Source organism: Triturus cristatus, chromosome 8 (genome assembly GCF_964204655.1).
Source record: "Triturus cristatus chromosome 8, aTriCri1.1, whole genome shotgun sequence".
NCBI classification, from domain to species: Eukaryota; Metazoa; Chordata; class Amphibia; order Caudata; family Salamandridae; genus Triturus; species Triturus cristatus.
In genome coordinates this window covers 754,683,407-754,696,613 of record NC_140591.1, presented here as the reverse complement: position 1 = coordinate 754,696,613, position 13,207 = coordinate 754,683,407, and the positions used below count along the sequence as shown (strand labels likewise).

The window sequence follows — 13,207 nt, the reverse complement described above, 5'->3', positions numbered from 1 at the left end:
GATCCTATTGTGGATACAATGGGGCGCAAAGGAGGATGTGTAATATTTTTATGGACTTTTGGTACTCCATAAATACATATAGTTTTCTTTGAGTTGGTCAGAAATGCAAATTCTCTTTCAGGAGAGCGGCGCTGGCTACTCGATCAATGGTTTGGCAGATTCTGTTGGTAGGATCTGATGTAACTTTAATGTAGAAGAGAGGATCTCCAAGTAAAGTTAGCATTTGATTTTTGTAGCTGTTGGTATTCAACACTACTATGCCTCCCCCTTTGTCCGCATTTTTGATTGTGATTGATTTGTTTTCTTTGAGGGTAGAGAGACAGAGGAATTCATCCTTGTTGAGGTTAAAATTCGGTTTTGGAATATGTTGGGTGGCTTGATCTAGACGTTTGAGGACAACTTTCTCGAGGACTCCTACTTCGGGTCCTATCTGCTCCAGAGAAGGTGTAAAAGAGGAAGGCAAAGACAGAGTTGTATTCATAGAGGTTATGGATGAGTTAGTGATATCCTGAGAGAAGTATTTCTTCAATCTGATTTTATGGAAGAATGAGATGATATCAGTGTATAATTCGAATTTGTTGGTGTATGAATGAGGCACAAAGGACAACCCTTTAGACAAAAGGCTCAAGCAATTGGAATCTAGAGGGTGAGATGATAGGTTGAAGATAGGGATGTTTTCTTCTATCTCCAATATTGTCGATTCCTGGTTTGTAGTACTTGTTGATTGTTTGGGGGTATGTAGGAATTCTGTTGTTGGCAATTCTGTTGCTGGAAATTCCCTCTTGTTTGAGGTTGGAATCGGACACGTTGCCGTCCTCTGCGTGTCCCTCGTTGGGCTAAAAAAGGCTGATATTGTGAGTTGTAGGGACGACTTGGCCTGGATGGATTCTGAAATTGGTCATCTTGATCTCCATCGGAGTCTGTGGTATCGGAAAAGGTTCTGACCTGTGGTGTTCTATGGTTGTAATCTTGAGAATATTGGTTTTGTTGGTAATAATTTTCTTCAAGGTAAGGGTAGGTTTTTGTGATAGAGTAGTATCGTATATCTTTTCTTAGTTTTTCCGTTTTGCGTTTGATCAAGTAATCAGAAAAAGATGCAAGTTCTTTTTCTGTAGTTTCCAGTTTCTTTTTTGCCTCCTCAATGCTATTGGATTTTCTAATTTGTTCTTCTAGCTCTAAGAGTTCATTCTTGAGAGAGGACAATAGTTCTTTAGCTGTTTCGATGATGAGGATCATAAGATCTCTTGAGCATCTGCTAGCTATCATGCTCCATTTCTCTAAAAACTTTTTGAACTCAACAAATAAACCTGGTATGTTTCGTATTCTCAAGCCTTGCGGGATGACTCCTGATTTTAGATATTCCAACATGAATTCACCATGTGCCTCTATTCTTTTAATTTTCTTTTTTAGATTGAGAAGTTTAAAGGTGTCATCATTAGTAAGAGACGTAGAAGAAGAGCTATTGCCAAAGGCATTACTGGTACCCACTAATAGGGCAAAGTCTTCATCTGAGAAGCCAAACGTTTTCAACTGTTCCATATTGCACGAAGGTGGTGATAAATAGTAGAGAAAACAGAAAATGAAACAGAAAGAAAGAGAAGGGTGGGAAAGATAAATGGCTAGTTAAAAAAAATTAATAAAACAACTAATAGAGTGAATGGAGGAAACAAGTATAGGATGGATGGTGACTAGCACGAAATACCAGAAAAATTCACAAAATTAAGAAACAACAAAACAAACAAGCCCCACACAGACAAGCTGTGGGTAATCAATGTTCAAAAATAGGAACCCCCTTGTTTACTGACTACTGATACTCATGGCAGCACATCACCTCCTGAGGCCTGGGTATGGTAACCCTTTAAAATTTTCTTAAATGCGTACTTTATAATTATACAATGTAAATTTAAAAAAAACAAGTTCTGTTACCCTCTCTCACAGTGGAAATACATTATGCATGCAAACTACATTAATAAAACAATGCACACCCACAATTTTTTACATCGACCTTTCACACTGCGTGGCAAAGATACTTCTGTATACTTTCTACAAATATCTGGTCAACTTTCTACAAATATCTGGCTTTCAAAACCAATAAGCTGTGTTTGCATCTATTTATCACGTTTCCAGTGTGACAGTCCAGTTTCTTTATAGTAGAGACAGTCACTCCACCTACTTGGGTAACTCTTTTACAGACAGTCCAAAAGTCAGGGACGCTTCATGAAGGCTGCCGCTGCACCGATTATTCCACCCGCTATGGATAGCCGTGACTTTTGGATCACTTGCTAATGCAATAGCGTCCTAGCCATCCGCAAAGCTATTTAGTTCCTCATCAAAGGTCTTACGCTCTTTGTAACTCACTACATAAATACTGATGCCATATCTTACCACAAAAAGCACCTGTGACAAATGGGTGGAGGGTGAGAAGACTTACTACCTATTGTGCAGCAGGTAGTAAAGCAGAGGTAGAGAAATCATGAGGTTCCCTGGACCATGCAAGGTCATGTTTTGGTGCTCAATGAGGTAAAGTAGTGCTCGTCGCTCACTCACCTGGGTGTGTGATCTTGGCTGTCTCAGTCCTGGGAGACCATACACCTCCTCCCTGTGTTTTGGCAACTCTGATGCTCATAGACCTTTCCTTCCTGGGAACCAGTGCTTCGCTAAAGGCAGTACTGGGAGCCACCCGTCCCCAGAAGTGAATCCGAACCCCACTGGGTGGTCTGTCGGGGGCACAGCTCGGTACACTTTCTGCAGAGTGTACCGCACACCCCTCTCTGTCGCTCCACAGCACTTGCACCACTCTCGGTTGGCTGGCACTCTCTTCTAGTGTCTGGGCAAAGACTAAAAGCAGAGGCACAACTTTAGCAGCAGCGGATCCACCTTCAAACGTCTGCGTTAAACTGTGAGGAACAGAGGAAAGCCCGGCAGAAACTATCCACTGCACTGCCTGCACGGTGCAGGCCCGCTGGCATAACAGCGTCACCCCCAGCACCAGCACATCCTATTCTGGAATGGTGTCATACCGCCAACTCCAGTTCATAGCAGTGGCCTCCGTCTACCCCGACATGGGCCACTCTCAACCCAGCCCCTACCTGCAGCCATACAACCCTTAAGTGAAGGGTTATTGGGGTCACCTAACACTAAGGCAGCAAGATGGTCTCCGTTACCAGGCTCGGCTGGCTGCTCTCCTAGTGGGCTGAGGATACTCACTCCCCATGGTGTCTGCCTGTCTCCCCGCTTCTCCATTCAGCCGATGTCATGCTCGGTGCCCCTGCTTGTAAAATGAAAGCGTTCATCGCACACTGAATGTTGCAGGTGAGCATGTTGTGCCTGCAGTAGTAAAGAGAGCAGTGCTTAGAGACTTAAAATGACGTACCATGTAACAACCAAAGTAAAGGGGCAAGTAGCCATGGGAGATTTCAGATTTCATTTGAACCTTTGCTTACCTTTATCAATGTTCACTACTATGTTAATATGGTCACCATCCTCATTCATGTTAACCCCTATTTACTTTGACTTTTGTACCAGTTTTGTCCTTTAGACACACCTAACATTTAGTATCCTTTTTTTATTCATTAACCTGTAATTTATTGGTTTCCTCTCCCGTATCTTTATTGACAACGCTCACGATCCGTACACCCACTTTCCGTCAGCCTCTTTCTATGCTCATTAACCCACCAAAATCCGTTATAAGAACCGCCCCTTTTCTAAGCTCATTAACACTGCACTCGAACCACCCGCGAGAGATTTAAACCCAATGGAGAACGCACGCGTTGCTTCATACACGGTAAGCCGCCAACACGAGTGCCGCACTTTCTCAGCATGCTATAGATTTTAATAACCACGCCAGCACTCTAATAGCGGTGTACTTTTTTGCACTAAACGTTCACCAAACCAGGATGTCACCAACCGGTTAAACAAGTCGCGTTTACATTACGCGCTCGGCATGCCCGATTCACTCCCACGAACTACTCACACTGTCGTGTTAGAACTTCCGACACCAGTTTTTCACCACAATCCTTTATTTCATCATTTCTTTCGCCAATGTCGTCACTACAGATTTGTTATAAAGATGCGATTCTTGTCTCACCACTTTGCTTGTTTGTGTCCTTTTGTTTGCGTTTACCCGTCTGACATTTTCACGATGAATAGTTAGTTACAATTTGAAATCACCGCGATACCCTTGTCGTTAAACAACCACTTTTCACTGTCCACCACTTATAGTAAAGGTTCTTAGTTTTTTTAACATTCTCACATGGCTGCCCTCATGTACATTTGTTAAATATTAATATAGGAATCATTTGTTATCATTGCAGAGATTTCCCCAGACGAAGGCTACTATGCCGAAATGTATTGGGATCACTGAAGCTATTAATCAACCATAATGCACTCTGGGAGTTGAAGTATATGAAAGTTTAAAAGAAACCACAGAATTGTGATGCAACAATTCAAATAAATCAATTCATGAACAAGAATAATTGTTTATAGCATCTTTGATTCACCAGTGAAACCTTCTTCGTAAGGACTTTACAACCAGTGCCCGGGGGACATACCCCACTTGTATGGGGGTGCACCTTAGATGATACTCATTACACTCCAGTTCAGTGAGTGATACCCTGGAGCACGGCACAACCAGACCATTACCATTCACGTTTAAATTCAGGTAGTGCGCACACTTAACCCTTTAGATTACAAATGAAGACATGGACGTACTAAGGAGGGACTAACAAGCTGATTACAGAATCAGAAGCCAGCATTTAGGAAGGACAAAGACACAAGCCAACGAAAAATATGGGCGGGGAGTGGGCGGGGCTTCTCTTCTGTACTCTACTACAGCAGATAGCCAGAGCAGCGCATGCCTGCTGGCTCAGGCTTGACCTAAAAACATTGTGCTCTTAATCTGCCTATTAAGCGTACTTTCTCTTACCCAAGGGCATCAATCGCTATTTAAAGAGGATGATAATGCCTGTTAATTGCCACACAATAAAATATAGGACCGTTCAAAGATAAGAAAGTAACAATTATTTATTTATTTTTTAATTTTTATATATTGGAAAAGGGTAATTAATAGTAGTTGACAAAAATCTGCATCATGCCAATTAGACCTTTAGCACCACACCTCCATTCTCAAGGAGGCACACAAGTCAACAGACTCCATCCACTTTATGCCCTTCTTTCAGACTGTTCGGCGGACGGGACTACTTCACTAATGTTACGGATGCCCATCCTCATTAGTACAAGTGCCATAAGATTTATAGCACTTCTAATATGGCGGATGGGATATCCCTCCGGTTTGTGACTGAATCAGCACGGGCGGACCATGGCTCTTTTGGCTAGTATGATTTTCTGTACCTTGCCACTTCATTCTTCTCATGCTGCTAGGTCACACCTGCTACGAGTGTCCTGTTTCTCTTGAGTGGGGCTACGGCACAAAGGAACGTAATGAGCTAACCCTTGAATTCTATTACAGGACTGAAGGCTTCGGATTATGCTTTCTCTTTCTTTTACTGTAATCACAGCAGCCAATGAAAACCGTTCAATTTAATAACAAAAACAATATTGCTCATGATGCTCTTGCATCAGTCACACCCCATCAGCCATCAACACAGTCCCATAATCCTCTTTCTTTGCTGCTCACAGCAGAGTTAAGTACTACCTCGCTTTGTCTTTATTGAGCTGATAATTGTGCTTACTATTGCTCTGTGGGCGCAGGTTTATTATAATTCATTGTTGTTGACTGTATTTGTGCTTGTTGTTATCATATTGTGCACTGTGAGTGTTTAAAGTTATTGTACTCTGATTTGCAGGCTGTGTAAACATCCTGCGTCGCGCGTAAGGACGGGCCTCTGACCCGATTGGTAGCGCTGCCACATTTCCCCTGGTTTGCTTGCACTAACGTGCGCGGGAGTACCTTTCCGGTTTTGCGGTTCTTCAGACCGTTCTTTAGGTCGCGCGTTCATCGCGCAGTTGTTCTGGGCTTCCCTCATCGCCCGACAACACTGCAGGAGCCGAATGGTTCACGTACAACGTGCACAGCACAATAGTGCCCATTTTGGGCGTTTTTTGGGCTTCATTTGCTGCACACGTCGTAATCATCCCGTTTTGAAGGTTTTTAGCGCTTTCATGCGGAAAGTTTGTCTGAGCTGGACGCCTGATTGGCTGTAAGAGACATCGCCTTGTGGGAGTGAGCATACGCTCCATATTAGTTCATTTTTGCTCCTACGCCTATTGGCTGCAACAACCTGACTACAGCTTTGCTGAGGGGGCTTGGTACTCCATTGTGATTAATACTGTTGTGTGCAAGTGGGCTAGCCCCCCATTACTCCTCCATTACCTGATTATTTATATATATATATTTATCCTCACCACCCTCATTATTTGAGCTAACATGGAAGAGTGGGTGAGATACAAAGACGATGGGGAGGAAGTTTATTATGAGGGACAGCAAGAGACTGTCCTTTAGGACAACATTGTGGAGGCTCTGGACGCCTCTGTCCAATCCTCAGTGAACAAGGCTATAGAGAGCACGGTACCTAACACCGCGCAACAAGCATTGGCGGCTGCATTAAAACAAATTACTAAGCAGCTTGAAAGTTTTGCTAAACGCCATGGGTTCGGGAAAAACAAACCCAAGCTTGATACTCCTCCTGATAAAGGCGCAGCGAAAGACAATCCATGGCCACATGCTAATGTGTTAAGTGCACTACCCCAGCTTGAAGCAGGAGATCATGGGTATTCCTCAGGTGGCAAGACAAAGAGCCAACAAAGAGTTTATGTGGATACGAACACCACTGACACTGACACCGACACTGACACGACCGATGAGGAAGCTTCTCCCAGAAAGAAGGCTAAGGAGGTTATTTCTTTGAACCCTGATACGCCAACTAATACCCCTTTCACCTTCAACCCGAGTGACATCGTGTATCCCCCCTCTTCCAACTGGGCCCCGGCTCCAGAAGTTACTGAATCTTTGCACAAGAACCTTCGCAAAGGGTTCGACAAAGAGGTCCGCAATCGGCTCCGGTCAGAGTGCCCTCGATCCGATCTGCCGACAAAGTGGCAGAGACCCCCGAAATCGATGTCCGCCTTCTTAGGTTTCTGAAGAAGTTCGCAAAAGATCCTAAGAAGGGGATTGACTGCGCTTGGCGCGGTTGTCAAGACAAACTCCTCGACGTCGTTGGGCCTTTGGCAAAGATCTTAGAGATGGCCCTGGAGGCCAAGGAAGCGGCTACACCGGTGGATCCGGATATCTTGGCAGGATGTACCCAAAGGGCGATCTGCCTTCTTGGCAACGCCAACTGCGCCATTTCCACCGAAAGGGGCAAATCCTTGCTTATGTGCATGGATTCGAATCTCACTGATCTAGCCGCTGCAGAGCCGGGACCCCTCGCTCATGGCAATCTCTTTGGAGACCGCTTTGTAAAGGATGTGTCAAAGTACGTGGGGACATTTACATCACTTGACAAAGCACAATCTGGCATTAAACGTGTCTTCCAGCAAGGCCTTTTTAACAGGGCCGGGGACACTCGTCAGGCCGTTTCTACAACCAAGGTCCCCCTAGAGGCGACTATGGTCGTAGTAGAGGAGAGTGGGATTCAACAAGAGGGGGCACCTTCTATCCCACATGTCGCTGATTCAGCAGACGACGTTTCCACAGAGGTGGGAATAGAGCAGGCTTCCAGGTGCAAAATTCTACAGGTAAGCATAACAGATATTTCTCCGTTACCATTGGGGGCTCGGACACAATTTTTTGTCCAAAATTGGCGAAACTTGACACAGGACGCATGGGTAATGCAAACAGTTCAGGGGTTCCATCTGGAGTTCTATGGAGTCCTATGGCACACCCTTTCAGGACACACACCCCAGGCAACTCCATTTTTCCCAACAAGAATGTATTTTTATAGACAACGAAATAGCCGAATTGCTGCGAAAACACGCGCTAGCGCCATGCAACAGCAGGCCTCACGGTTCTTAGTTCAGAAGAAGGGCGGTGGCCAAAGAATTGTTCTGAATTTGAGGGAGTTCAATCAATTTCTCATTTACAAGCATTTCAAGATGGAGGGGATCCATCTTTTGGTGGATTTACTGAAAAAGAGAGACTGGATGGTCAGGTTAGATCTCAAAGATGCCTACCTCTGCAGTTTCAATGGAGAGATCAATAATTCGAGTATTTGGCCCTTCTTTTCGGGCTTTCCTCGGCTCCTTAGTGCTTCACCAAGGTGATGAAGCCGGTTGTGGCTCACCTGCGGGAGCAGGGTGTTTGCATGATTATTTATCTGGACAACATCCTAATCATGGCACAGAGTCCGGAGTTAGATTCTCAACACCTTCAACCAACAATGTCTCTCTTGCAGAGTTTGGGGTTTGTAATCAACCAACCCAAGTCGGCTCACTGCCCGACACAGACAATAGACTTTCTGGGTTTCATGATAGACTCCCAGGCGGCCCAATTGAGCCTCCCCAAAAACAAAATTGAAAGACCTCAAGAAAGATATTATGGCGATCCTCAACAAGCAGGTGGTCTCTCTCAGAGCCATTGCCAGAATAGTGGGATTACTGGCATCCTCCATTCAGGCGATTTTCCCGGGCCCTCTACATTACAGGGCCCTGCAGAGGCTAAAGGTTCAACATCTCCAGAAAGGTCTGTCTTACACGGATCTAGTACCGTTGTCGCAGGAAGTGAGAGAGGAGATGCAGTGCTGGCTGGGCTACGTGGAAGCGTGGAACGGCAGATCAATTTTCGGCTCGCATCCCGAGGTTACCATCTAATCCGACGCCAGCCGTTGGGGCTGGAGAGTGCGTTGCGGAGACATTTCCACAGGCGAAAGGTGATTTTCCCAGGAGTTATCACTACATATCAATTGTCTGGAACTCCTAGCGGGTTCCTTTGCAATTCAGGCACTCTCTCCCAAGCAGACCTCATGTTGTATCCTTCACAAGATGGACAACATTGCAGCAGTGAGGTATATCAACAAGTTGGGAGGCACAAGGCTGTCTCTATTAACTTTTGACACTATCGCCTGTGTCATCAGATCACGGTAATAGCAGAATACATTCCGGGTCAATCCAACTTGGTAGCGAACTGGAATTCCAGACACCTCAGAGATTACAGCGATTGGCAATTACAGCCGCGCATATTACAGTGGTTGCAGGAAATTTGGGGTCCTTGCCAGACAGATCTGTTTGCTTCCAGGCTGAATCGGCAAATTCCCAGCTTTTTCAGCTGGAGACCGGACCTGTCTTTCCTTCAGGATTGGTCAGGAGCGTTGAATTATGTGTTTCCACCATTCCTTCTGATTCCCAGAGTGACATCACACATTCTCAAGCAGCAAGCGGAAGTGATTCTAGTGACGCCCCTGTGGAGATAAAACTCATGGTTCCCAGTGTTGCTGAAGATGAGCTGCAATCTCCCCAGGATGCTTCCTTGGGCGGAGTCTCTAGTCCTGGGCCCTCACAAGGAACAGCATCCGATGATACTTTCGGGGCGACTGTCGCTGATGGCATGGTGGTTTTCCGGCAACAGTGGGAAATGCCGGGATTTTCGCACAAAGCTACAGCTTTCATCAAACAGGCTTGGGCTCCTTCAACTAAGAAACGATACTCTTCAGCCTGGAAAGGCCGGGTGGGTTGGTGCCTGGAATGGCACGTGGATCCCGTGTGGGCAGACTTACCTCATATTGTGAATTTCCTTTCGGATAAAGCCGCTGAAGGTTTAGCTTACCGTTCGGTAAACAACTTTAGATCAGCCATTTCTGCGGAGCATTGTCAGGTCGATGGGAAACCAGTAGGTATGCACCCAATGGTATGTAAACTCCTTAAGGGCATACGGGTGGCTAAAGTATACGTGTTTATGGGCTGTCTCTTTGGTCATTTCTCTCTTTAATAGTTGGCCAGCGAATAATCTTTTATCCAGAAAGCAATTACCTGCCAAATTAGCTATGCTTTTATGTCTGTCAGCTTGTCGGCATTCATCGGACGTGTGGGCCCTGGACATTACAGGTACAGTATTTACTCCGAAAGGGGTTTCCTTTACTATCACAGGACGAACAAAGACGTTATCGAGACATATTGAATATTATGCTTTTCCTAGCAATGACAAATTATGTGTTGTGCAATGTTTAAAAACCTATGACAAATGTATCCGTTCTCTGAGACCAGAGGGTTGTACACAACTTTTAATTGCTTTGCAAAAACCCTTTAAGCCAGTGTCGGCTGCTACTATAGCCAGATGGCTACGATATGTTATGCAAGAAGCAGGTATTGATATTCAAATGTTTGGAGCACATTCTATGCGAGGTGCCATGGCATCTAAATCTTATATGTTGGGTTCTAACATTCAGGACATTATGCTTTGTGCTGATTGGTACTCTGAATCAACTTTTAAACAATTTTATTATAAGCGGGTGGGAGATATAACATCAGTTGTTTTTGATAGGCGTTAAACTAGCATAATCCAAAGCCTCTGGCCCTGTAATAGAATAAAAAATTTGCTAGCATTCGCGCCAAGAATTTTCAATTCTATTAAGGACACGGAGGCGAGGATTATCCCACCCGGCTAACTTAAAATATCATTGTACACACTTACCCACCCGTAAATGGTGGCATGTAAAATCTCAAAATACATAGAAATTACGGGTTGTTCAAGTTTTTTTCCTTCCAGGAGTGGATAAGAAATCTGAATAGAAGATTCTTCAATTTAAAGTCTCTATATGGACCTTTGGTTTCCTGTTAAACTTCCATGTTGGAGGACGTTGATGGGTCGTGACTGATGCAAGAGCATCATGGGCAATGTAGTTTTTGTTATTAAATTGAACGTTTTTCATTGGCTGCTGTGATTACAGTAAAAGAAAGAGAAAGCATAATCCTCGCCTCCGTTTCCTTAATAGGATTGAAAATTCTTGGCGCGAATGCTAGCACATTTTTTATTCAATGGATTGTGTTAAAACTGAAGGCAACTGTGTCACTCCCTTTAACAAATATAAGCCCTCTTTTCTCAATTATGCAACTTCTTTTATGCTTTGCATGCCTAACTAATTATGAATGCATAATATGTATTCATGGTCGTTCATAATATAAATGCACAACATATTATACAGATGTTTCACGATATGTATTTTTGTTCTCTTTTACTTCACCTTTGCTAAACAGATTTTAGTTTTTTCTCAAGATGAAGAAGTAGCAACAGTGGAGATCCTGACTGATTCCAGCCCTGGACCACAGGAAGAGGTGGAAGGCAATGTGACTAAGGAACACCCAAGTGACAAATCTCAGCCGGAACCAATGAATGCAAGAATGAGGGGAGAGCTGGTGTTGCAAGAGTGGGCGTTTAAGGACCAGGAAGTTGTGGCCATGAATCAGCCTGCCGGTAATCCCGTCCTCGGCTTGAAATTGCGTTCTGCGGCACATAACGTTTCCTGAAATGTTTCCCAAGACTGTGTTATATTTCAAAATAACGGAGGTGTCACTAAATGATTTGTGTAACTCAAGGTATACAAATAGCCACGAAAATGTGCCAACCACAAAGGCATGATAAATGGGTGGCCACCACCATTGTTTTTAAAATACATGTTTACATAATATATAAAATCCTGCAACAAGCATTTAAAACGTGTGATTTCCTCATCACATTCTGGTTGTGGCATCACGAGTCACATGCAATAAAAAGAACCTAACCATGACCCGTGCCAAAACGCAAACAGTTGAATTCTCCTGTCACAGTACCTGCTGCCGGAGCCAGAAATAAAACTGAAAGGAGAGCGACTGTGCGGAATCAAATAAATAAATGAATACATTTTTTCACCGTTACTTTTGTTTTTTCCCCTTGTAAAGTCATGTTCATTAGAAATAAACAACCATTTATAATGAGGTGTTTATGAACCGCCCTGCAGGTGCTGATAACAAGAAGGCTGGACTCCATCGATTGAATCCAGGCAGTCTAACCTGCAGCCGGTTGTAAAAGTGAATTACATTAATCCGCTTAGCATATTTGTTTGAAACAAAAAACAAACTTCATATTGATGTATTTATTTGCACAGTAGACTTTCAACATTCCTTCAGCATACCTGCAAAAGTCATTGGGCTCACGCATTTAAAAGGGAATCGCGGTGCGGTGGATGGTGTGTGTAACTATGTACTGGGAGGAATAAATACCTACACCCCCTATCCAATGTAAAACATATACCGCTCTTTGATTAACGGTTCTGGTGGCTTACTGAACTAATGCATCCACCTCACAGTCATGGGTTCGAATCCCGGCAGAGTCCACTCAGCCTCGCATCCGTGTCAGGTCGACAAAATTAATGCTGTTGAGTTGGGTGATAATAAACATCTGTTATTCAACACCAAGATACTCAGGGCCTGATTCCCTGAACTAACGTAAGACAAAGTCCTAAACTTACTACTTTTGGTATTCACAGAAGTTAGGATTTTGTCTTAAGTTTGTCTTAAGACAAACTTAAGACAGACTTAAGTTAGGATTTTGTCTTAAATTTGTCTTAAGTCCGTCTTAAGTCTGTCTTAAGTCTGTCTTAAGTCTGTCTTAAGTTTGTCTTAAGACAAATTTAAGACAAAATCCTAACTTATGCGAATACCAAAAGTTGTAAGTTTAGGATTTTGACTTAAGTGAGTTCTGTGAATCGGGCCCCCTTTGTGGGGAACATGTGCTGTACACATACTTATTTTCTTGAGACCTTATACATGGTCACTGAAATCCTTGGTGGCTTGCAATATCCTCATAACACGAAGTAGACGTACATGGTAAAGGTATGCTATCACAGCACCGAAATGTAACACACATTGTCACCTCACTATTTTGCTTTAAAAGTGCACAGCACTCAAGGCCCATGGGTGGATGTAGTTTGTGCAGCCTACCAAGCAAGGCTTGTAGAGCTGGTGTTTATATACAAATGTACCTTTCTAACAATTTAACATTGTGGTTGAGGCATAGCACAGAGGTGTCTGCTGGAGAAGTGTCCAATTCTGGTACAGCACACAACATGTAGGACGGATGCAGTGTGGAGTAGTGCAGTGTCTGGCAGCAAGAACCTGAATGAAGCTATGAAGCAGAAGAAGCAAGAAGGCCCAGCAGCACAACTGAATTGGCCTACCCCATTGTGCGCTGTCAGACACCGCACTCTGAGCAGCAGCTTTCACTGGTTGATGTGCGCACGGGTCAGCGGCCCATGGCCGGCCAGTTAGATAATTAGCAAAT

At 44.0% G+C, this 13,207-nt stretch overlaps 1 protein-coding gene across 2 annotated transcripts in view; it reads left to right on the top strand.

The window, feature by feature from the left end:
• LOC146805036 (interleukin-5 receptor subunit alpha-like) overlaps positions 1-11,801 on the top strand; it is a 450,109-nt gene extending 438,308 nt beyond the window's left edge. The window contains exon 11 of one of the 2 annotated variants that reach the window (XM_085620451.1): positions 11,146-11,801. In XM_085620451.1, the coding sequence (XP_085476577.1) occupies positions 11,146-11,415 (270 nt within the window). In that variant the 3' untranslated portion in view covers positions 11,416-11,801. The remainder of the gene's footprint in view (positions 1-11,145) is intronic. The other variant, XM_085620452.1, reaches the window with a different exon arrangement.
• Positions 11,802-13,207: the final 1,406 nt, after the last annotated feature.